We start from the raw sequence: 10,320 nt of genomic DNA, 5'->3' as shown, positions 1-10,320 counted from the left end.
TCCTACCAGGCGTGTCACTTAGCGTCCTCCTTCCCTAGCAGAAGCTGCAGGGCAAAGTCAGATCGGCTAGCCTAAGCGACTTCCTGGCGGCGTTTCAAGGACTGAGGAAAAGTCCCTTAAAGAAAGTTTTACCTCTGTTATAACATAGAATTGTCAGTTTGATAAAATATGTTCAGAGGCAGGGAGGCTGTTTAAGTAGCCTCTAAACAGTTTGATTACCTTGACCTAGTCACTCCAAAATATTATAACCAGATTTAGGAGGTCCTGTTTAAGTCGGTATGACTGGCTTAAACTATACAGACACTAATGGCTGGTGTACAGCTATTGGTGGCTTCCTAATACTAATAAAGTACTCACTTCGTCTTTTGACGCCTACAAGTAACGTCTTCTTCCTCTCCCTACTTCTTCTCGACCTGTCATACGAGTTATAGAGCTGGCTCCAATCGCGTCCGTAGCCCCTCAGTCTGCTACGTTCGCACTTGTAGTCGATAAAAGCTGTGACGCCTCGGTGGTCACGATAGTCTACGAGCTCTACGCGAAAAACACCATGGTCTTCCAGACTTGTGTGTCCGAGGGGCGATACAAGATCTTCCCATCCTCCGGTACACACCCGACGCCCAAGCAAATTGGAGCCATGTCCCGTTCGCTCGCTTGTCGTGCCATCTTCACGTCGATACTTCTCGCTGGTATCCCAGAGTGTGAGCTGTCTAACTTTCCTATTCGATCCGCTGCCGAGACCCTACTCAAGATCGGTGTTGATATCGACAAGTACCCTGGCTCAGACAATATCGTTCCTTCCACGGACCGATTCATCGAGATGATGCACTGGCGTCGCGACGTGAACCTCGCCCGCGCTGCAGGCCTTCCATGTGATTCAGAGTCGAAGCTCTATGCAGAGTATGCGAGCAATTTTTTACACAGTCACTACAAACGGGTTGGTTCGCTTGACTGCAGACAAGGAAGTTCAACTCCGCTCCACAATTGACGGATCCTTCAGCCAAGAGCAGATCATCAGAATGCCCAATATGCCGGTTGAGTACTCAGCAGAAGCCACTGTGAAGCCGTTGTCGGCTTTGTCTACTTCGCCTGATGCTGTCGTGGCCCACGCAGAGCTGAAGTTGAAAACTAAAGAGAGCTCGGACATTGCCGAACCGAAAAGATCATCCACAACTAATGCAACATCGGTGAGTTACGCCGCTCAAATTAACTGGAACCGACCTCTAGTGGCCACCTTCGTTACAGTTTTGGCCATGCTACATGTAGTATTTGTATTACGTATCCGGCTCACTGTACTTTTGAAAGCATTTTGAAGATAAATGTACATGTACATGCAGCGTATGTCGGTCTTGCTTTACTTGAACTAGGTGACACCGAAAGATATCCAAGGAAACGAGACCCATCGAAATTAATAATAGTGATTGCTTCAAGCAGAAAGCCCCGACATGATCGAACAGTGTTACATTGTGTAAGCTTGAAATTATAAACCATGTACCGGTAACAGAGTGAACCTTTTGGCACGCCTTGTCCGGCTTCTCAATGATTTTCCCTAGGCAATTGTGCCGGCTCTTTAAAGTATCTTCATGCCGCTCTCTAACCCACATTTCCCGCAATAAAGTTTATTGCGGTACATCATGGGCTATACTGTCCAAGCTAAAGGCACGTATGAGCTAAAAAAAATTGCACGGGTAAGAACCAAGACCTAGTACTTTAGTACGCTTAGGGTCCATCTAAATCTTCACACGACAATGGAATTTAAAGATATGGGAAGGTGTGGGAAATTAGGCCCATTTCCCACAATTACTGACGTACTTCATTTTGCAAATGATCTGCATTCAGTTCCCGCCTTGAAAACTCTCCAATGGATGCATAAAGGGGAATAAAAAAAGGCGGCTGTTGGAGGCCAGGATTAATTACATGGGTCTGTACACGGCTGAGGCCAGGATTAATCATGGACATGATTATCGTACTTAAGTGATGATCATATGGGAAAGATACGGTAAGATTCGAAGATTCACAATGTGGGGCTGTGCGTAATCCAGGATTAATAGTATACCGTCACAGGATTGTTGCTGGGAGTGAGATCGACGAGGAACCGATAAAGAAGAAAGCTTGAAGTCTTGCAGAAGTAGCAAAAGAGAAAGTGGTTGTATTTGTCCAATATAAGATGTGACAAGTAACGGTTGGTGATGAGGGTTCTCAGCCCTCCCTGCATCTCAACTTCTTCAGTCTTCAATTGTGGACTGGCGAGATCGCTTGGCAACGAACTCGGTTACGGGTCAGGACTTGGATGACATGATAAATTTGTCGCGACCAAAGAAGGAATTTCATTTGCCCAAGACATGCTTACTGTAGGAAATTGTGGATTCACCACGTCATCGTCTCATTATTATTGGAGCGCCTCATGGTCAAAAGAAAGGTGTGTTCCACGCTATCAGCCACGTAAAATGGCTGACCGATTTTGGTTGATTGATCCCGATACGTGGGGCCAGTACAAGTGCACCGAGAAGAATCTACAATTGCTGTTCCAACAAATTAAGAAGGTATACGCCATTGAACAGAGTCTTCATCTGAAGAAGAAGCAACCGTCCAGGATCCTATCCAGGATTAATACTTTGTCACTCAAAGCATAGCTCGCTGTGTTACTACAGTACTCGTTCCCATGTTAAACCTCAGAACATGGTTATGGTAGGTGTCTGGCGATGAAATATGTATTAGATGGTGTTAAACCTACGCTGCGTATAACTTTCTTTTCGTCTTGCTCTTCACTGCACAGGTTGTGTGGGTACATGTAGTACCTCGCTCTTGGCGTCGTCAGCCACTGCAGATCTCTGCGTAGGTGGAACTTTGTCCTCTGCATCGTCCTCTCCAGCATATCTTGGGGCTGGTGCTTTCTCCTCCGTGTCGTCGTCTTCCGTAGTGTCACGTGAAGTGGGCGTCTCCACGGGAAGAAGATGTCCAGATAGCAAATAGTAAAAGAGTTCGAAGCGGCGTCTGGTCAGCATGGCGTCGTTAATTTCCAGGTGGTGGCCCGTTATCACTTGACGGATGAACATCCAGCCGACAAATACCCCACAGCTGTACCCATCAAACTGGATTGGATTATTCATGGGAATCACGTCGTAATCTAGAAGGCCTGAGATCTTGAGATGTGTGCCCACTGCGTTACAAGCGTTCTTGTAGGAAGCGTGGTTTAGCGGATCGTAGTAATAGATACGCTTAGCATTGACCTTCACAACCACGCAGCACCAGTGGAAGTTATCAAAGTTCAGCGGGAGCAATACCGTGTCCACTCCGTCCTCCTGAACTTGCTGTAGCAGTCGCTGTCGGATAGTATCTTCAACTGGAGAAGCATCTGTCTTTCGAGATCGGCGTTGCTTTGCTACAGCTGATTGAAAACCAGCAAATCGGACTGTTGGGTAATTGTCGGTGAGCCGCAAGCACAAGGCACGTAATGCTGCGTCCGAAAGCCATGTGGGTGGGCTCGCGCTGTAGAGCATTGCGTATGTGTAGTCTGCCAGATATGGTAGTCCTTGAATCCGTTTGAACGGGTACGACGTTAACACATCCTCAGCAACTCGAGTTCCAATTCCGTGGTAGGGGGCTGGGAGGGAAGGAACAGCGACCTCCAGTAGCCACTTATGCATGTCCAAGCCTGCCTGTACGGTTCGTTTCAAATTGTCCACGCGCTTGGAGGTTTCTATCTGTTTCCTTGAAAAACTCCCAACGTCCATGATGACAACAATTTCAATTGGTTTTCCTTTCTTTGTCTCCGTTGGTTGGCTAGTTTGTGATGCGTCAATCGCGATAGCATCTTCCTTCGAATTGGACACGGGAAGGATCTTCAGGCACGCATCCAAAAGCTTCGTTGGAAGTATGTAGAACGGATCCTGTATCAATACAGGATTTTTCATCATGTGAAGCTTGGGTTTTTTCGGCTCAGCGTCTCCGTACTTCACTATGATCCCCGATAAACGCCTCTGTACCTCGCGAAGCCCAGGCTGAACGTGATCTAAAGACTTCATCACCGCAACTAATGTCACTTCCCCTGCTTTCTTACGGCCTTCTTCCGCCGCTTCATACCACTTCCTGTCCGCACGTTCACCGGCCACTATCTTCGTTTTGGCCTTTTTGGGGGCCCCAACCTTACGCGCCTTTGGGTTCAGGCGTATAGTCATTGTGGAGGCAGACGCTTCCTTCTCTTTAGTCACAGCAGAATCCACAGAGTCTCCAGTACAAGATTCTTCATCATCACTATTGCTAATTCCAAACTCCCGCTTCAAATCAGCACCAGACACAGATTCCACATTTGCCGCAACCAGACGTTCATGTAAATCTCCATCAGGAGTATCCTCGGCAATTTTTTTCTGCCGGACGTTTCTCCATTGATTCAAAACAAACTGCAGCATAGTCTCGAACTCAGCTTCATCTTCAATGTCTGCTATCTCGCTGGCAATTAAGTGTGTTGCGCGCACAGCCTCTCTATATCTCTCCGAGTGTGTTCGCATCCTATTCTTTTGATTTCCTTGGGCCGAATCTCCGAACTTCTCATAGGCAAACTGCCGGACTTTCTTGAGTTCCATTGTCGGGTTCGTCCACCTACAAGTCATGCACACATACAGGATTCGTTACTATACAAATACATATCATAGAAATATAAAATCCTGTATACATCCAGGATTTTTAGTTGGATCAGTACGAACCTCTCGTCAATCATGGTCCAGGGAATAACAGGCCCATTTACGTTGGTGTGCTTGCGATATGCGATTGCGTGTCTACAAGGCAAACTCATCGATGCTGCAAACTCGCAGTTGCATCTCCACTCATCGATTCGAAGAATATGGATCTTAAATGATCCACGGACTTTGACGACTTTCAATTCCCCGGGATCTTTCTCGAACTTGTAACGTAATGTATTCTCCAATCCGAGTGTGTATTACCGCTCTATCTGTTGAGCCACATAGTGAGTAGTGAAACGCAGAACCGTCGACATTTCCTCGTCATAATTTGAGTTGCTGAAACGACCTATTCGAGTTAGCCGGTATTCGTAGTCGTTCTGTTTCCGCCGATCAAAAGCAACCAATGCCTTCACACAATTCGCCATAGTCATAGAACTGTCGATACCTTCTTTCAGTTTGCTAAAGTAACTCTCCAGTCTGTTGTTGGTGTGATTGTTGAAGTGGGGAAGCGTAGCACGAAGGTATAACACCCAACGCTCTGTGCATGAGTGCCAATTCTTCTCGAAATACTTGAAAAAACGATCCATACCACATCTTTCGCAAATGCCCTTTAGAGAATCGTGTGCATCTTCGTATTCTTGTTCACTGGACGCGTATACCATCTTATGAGCTGCAGCGTCTATTTGGCTAGCGTCGTCTGATGAAATCTTCCCGAACTCTGGCTTCGAGCGCATCTCCTTGAGATACTTAACAACATGAAAGTGACATATCAGGATCCTGGCCTCAGGGAAATTCGCCTCCAAGACGCGTATCTCGTTTATATCCTTATCCACGACTGTCACGCGCAGTAAGTTGATGCGCGTAGGGTGAAATCGTTTAAAATGATCAATGGCTCGTTCCATATGCCAGTCTCCATTTGCTTCGATCAGAGACTGTTGAACTACTGCACCCTCGCCAAATTCGTTCATTCCCATGAATGTTAGTAGTTGGTAGTTATACCTACATCATTATCATGAACACATACACGTATCAGTCCTGTTTAAATCCAAGATCATTACCCTTCACATTACACAGGCGTACCTATTCGTTTTGTGACTGCAATCAACTAGCAAGACCTCGCAGAAACGCGCAAACACGCGCCGCATGTGCGCACTTGCAATCGATATAGCTCCTGTCTCACCACAATCCGTGTCGGCCACTGACGAAAGGTTCTCATTATCAACTGCAGCAAACAATGCGAGCTCCCTAGCAGTTCCCTCATTATCGTCAACGTCCGTTGTGGAAGAAGAATAATCACGCACCAGATTGTCTACGTCCGCCTGCACCACATTCTCGTCATGCTCCAAGAGGTAGTCGTAAATCTTAGAGCGCTTGGCTCCAACCTCGAGCATACCCTGAACACGCGCTCCTACCAGCGGGTCAAACACTCCACGTGACGATGGGTACGTCGCGAAAGCTGCGGGCGAGACTTGATGGTTGTGTAACCAGACACCATTCTTCACCTGAAGCTCTCGACGCGCCAAATTCCACTGTACCACGAATCTGAAGGGACAGTTTGTCAGCCGGATGTGCTGACGCGGACGGCTGCCCTCACTGCGCGACTTTCTCTTTTTCCAGCCGTGCGTACAGATGTACGTGCGTTGATACGGGTCAAACTCATTCGGGACCAGCTGATCGTCATCCACACCTTTCTTCGTCTTCTTTAGACGCTTGTTCCTTTCAGCGCAAGACATCGTCTCCTTCACGGGGATGACTTGCATCGAACGTCGGCAGTAGTCGACGAAGTAGCTCTGCCACGCTTCCCAATTAGCGTGGTATTTGACCGGCGGGTTCACGGGCACACTCGCAGCCCCGGTGCTCTGGCTTCCAGGTTTTTCACTATCACCATCCGTTCCTGAAGACCGCACAGCCTCTGTATTTCGCTCACCTTCTACATCCATGTGGGCGCCCGCCTTTACATTCATGATAGTGCTTCCGGGGTCCTGTGTCTGGCTGATAAGGCTTCCTCCGGGCTCTACAGTCCCTTTCGCGTCAACTCCAGCGCCTCTCCGGCACTTCTCACCTCCAGACTCCGCAATAACTTGCGCGTTCGCGACCGCATACACTCCACACAGAGGAGATTCTTCACGCAAGCCTTCCTGCGCAGGCGCGACGTCCGCGTGTTGCGGAACAGCATCGCCGGCGTCCCTCGACATCTGACCGGCAAACGGCAGAAACAAATATGAAACCTTCCGAATTTATTATGATCGGAAATAGCAGAGTTTGAAAAGAATTTTATTTTGCAATCCTGGACATGTACAGGATTATAACATGTATAGCTCCATGTAAATAATCATGGCCTCCAACGGTTTCGATAAAAAAAAAGATCAATGTTAGAGGTACCGAGTAACTCGTACTTAAGCGAATGTTAGGGTTACACTGTGTGAGTGACTCGAGCCACTTCGTGTTAATTGGTCCCGAGATACGTACTAAAGGTACTACGCGAAAATATATTACGGTAATTTAATTTTAACAGATTAAAAAATTCGTCATTTTTAGAGATATCGGTGCTTGCGACGACAGCCAGTCACGCGACTGGTAGCATGAAGTGTTGCTGTAATGTAACTGGAATGCATGAATGTCACCCGAAGGTACGAAGCACTTAGTGAGAATTTGCCTGACGAGTACTGCTAGAGTAGAGCAGACCATGACCAGTATCTTTCACTTTACGCAGCTCAACAGTATCACCGCAGCACGCACACATTGGAATCAACAGACAGAGGCATCACAATGCGAACTACAGGGGTACATTATCTTTATGTTATCGACTTCCTAACTCGCCTACTGCAGGCACTTTAACATGTACCGAAGCCTGAAAAAACGCATTGAGGCATGGCTGAGCTTTTCCGGCATATCGATGCCGGTGAGGTAGCACTCAAAGAATAGTAAAACAGCTGCTCCACAGCTTGAGAAGTCCGGCTGGCGTACATTAGTGACTCTCTGAATCGGCAAGGGTATGGAGCTGTCTTCACCTTCTAAAAACACGTCTTTCAGTAGTTCTTCGCATTTGGCGTAATATTTTGACTTGGGGTCTTGCCAGGGGTCGAACACCAGGACTCCTCGACGTTCGCTGCGATAATCGAAAATTGCTCCACACCAGTGGTTGTTGTCTATGTGTAGCGGCAACAGAATGATCTGGTTCGTTTTCTTGAAAGGCTTGCCTGCATTAATAGCCCTGAGCCGGGCGTCTTTATCGTGGAAACGATTGAAGATCGGGCTAACGATGCCAACATCCGGGTGTTCTCGTTGGAGTAGAGCAATCCCATGCCCCATGCATGAATCATCCATCCACATATTTTCTCGAAGCGTTAGTAGTCTGTTATAGGGCACACTACCGAACGAAGTCTCGCGGCCACCCTTCAGAAGAATCCGCCTGATAATAACTTCCCGTTCTGTCGGATCGCTGCTGACTCCGTCATCAATCTTTACCGGTAGAGACAAGCGCTTGACGCTAGTGTTGACAGCCCAAGTAATCGCATCTTCAGTGGCAGATAAATACTGCATGGAGGCGTGCCATCGGTCCATCGCGACAATGTCCTGGTATTGGAATATCCCAAAGCGAGGAACCCTTACACCAATAGTGTCGTCATCGACAGTTTCAATCAAGCCTTTTCGAAACGCTGCGACCGCAGCCAGGCATTTTTCCACAAATTGTTTTGGAAACACAAATCTGACGTCACAGATGCACTCATCCTCAAGATAAATACCAGCATTCGCCTTCTTGGTCTTTGGAACAGCTCGAATAGTGAGATTGGGTAGCACCTTCTTGGCGTCTTCATAGGTGTAGTTGTTGTCCAACAGTTTAGCAATGTTCCGTACGCTTTGGAACTGGTGCCAGCGTCCCTTGTACCAACTTGGGAAGCCTTCTTCTTGCTATTCTCGATCCTCTGCATCAAATCTGCTTTACATGCTCGATTCTGACTTGGGGACGTCCCCGACTTTCTGCGCTCTTGGTTATCACAAATGACCCAGACTGCGAGGATTCTGACGAGCTGCTGCTAATGTGCTGGCGCTTGGACTGGCTTGGATTTTGTTTGAAATCAGACATACTTGCTGCATCCACCTCTGGGGTGGTTAAAGTCACACAGGAATTGCCTCTAGTTACACACAGTGGTTCTTGTGTAGCAGGAGGGGTCAAAGTCACGTGGGAAGTACCTCTAGTCACACACGGTGTAACTGTAGGCTCTTGCATTGTAGCTGTAGCACATTGCATTGTAGCTAGAGGTGCGCTCTGTTGAGTCGGAGGTTCGTCATCGTCCGAGTTCGCTGTGGAAGTGTTCTTGATTTTTTCTTCATCTTCCGTATCGCTTTTCATCACAGCATCCTTTGGTTCAACAGCATTGGTATTTAACGTAGGCGAAAATGTCAGCGACGATAGCTGTGAAAGCGGGTCTACCCATTCACCTTCTTGACCAACAAATGGTGCAACACCGTCCTTGATAATGTCTTCAAATTTCTCCAAGGCGCTCATCATTTCTCCAAATACAAACGTTCAGTTCCTCCTCATAATGTCTGCAATACTCTTTCCACACTCGAGAGCGTGCTTGTACTTCGTCGTCCCATTTAAAACGTGATGGCGCCTTGCTGTCATAGCAGAGTCACGGACTTGGAAGGTTGTGCACGCAACTGTTTTGTCTGGTACGTCTTCTTCTGGCGCAGGTTGATTCAGCTTGCACGACAACCTCCAACGGGGTGCAATGTACCGAATAGGAATTGCCTGTTTTCCACGTAAAAGACGCCAATACATGACGTGCCGGCATGGAAGCAACATCGTCTTCATGAATACACATGAGCAGTTATATCTCTAAAGGCACGCAATAACAGCGACGTACGTTAGGGTTTACACGGGCCAGAACGGGTGACAAACTTACCGTAGTGTCGACATGATAGCATGTACTGGTGTCGCCACCTCCGGTCAGGACAAACAGGCTGGAATGTATTTCCTCCACGCCGTAACTTGTCTTGCGATCCTTAGACGCCCAATACTGCTCTTCAACAAGCCGGTATGCATACGGCTGACTTCGCGCGCTAGCTGTACAAGCTCGTGATCTGCACCATCATAACGCATCTGGCCCACGTCTGTAATTTTCTTTCCGTACTCCATCTCTGCTACTGCTTGCAAGAACATCAGCGTATCTACGCACTCATCCAGCGCCATCTCCGGCTTCAGAACCTCTTTGATATGACCCCATGATGTTTCAAGCCTACAGACCACCAAACCACCAGGCAAAAACACAGTTAAAGGTGAGTCTAGAACCTATAGCGCAAGAAATTGTACCTATTATTGGTGTGGTTGCCTAGATGTGGAACATCCGAACGTGCGTACAGCGCCCATCGTTCTTTCATCGAATCCCAGTTCTTCATGAAGTACTTCAAAAATGGATGCGTAGGCACAGGTGCAGGGTCTTCACGTTTAAGACGAACACCTTCCAGCAAGAAGTATAGATACTTCAGATACTTAACGTACTCATCCGTAGAAACCGCCAGCCGCATCATATCGATAGCATCTTCAACTTGGTCTTTGTCGAAGCTGGACGGGCCTCCATACTCGCTCTTTGCCAGCTCGGTCCGAATATACTTCTTCAAATGGAAGTGACACAGAATC

At 47.6% G+C, this 10,320-nt stretch overlaps 1 protein-coding gene across 1 annotated transcript; it reads left to right on the top strand.

The window, feature by feature from the left end:
* Positions 1-547: 547 nt before the first annotated feature.
* Positions 548-1,036, top strand: PITG_01022 (uncharacterized protein; the record flags this gene model as incomplete). The annotated part of the gene is made up of 2 exons (XM_002909501.1): positions 548-934; positions 998-1,036. The coding sequence occupies 2 exons, from the start codon at positions 548-550 to the stop codon at positions 1,034-1,036; spliced, it is 426 nt and encodes a 141-aa protein (XP_002909547.1).
* Between the last annotated feature and the right edge of the window lie 9,284 nt (positions 1,037-10,320).

Source organism: Phytophthora infestans, genomic scaffold (assembly GCF_000142945.1).
Source record: "Phytophthora infestans T30-4 supercont1.1 genomic scaffold, whole genome shotgun sequence".
NCBI classification, from domain to species: Eukaryota; Oomycota; class Peronosporomycetes; order Peronosporales; family Peronosporaceae; genus Phytophthora; species Phytophthora infestans.
The sequence above is the reverse complement of the archived record's forward strand: the minus strand, read 5'-3'. Positions and strand labels throughout refer to the sequence as shown.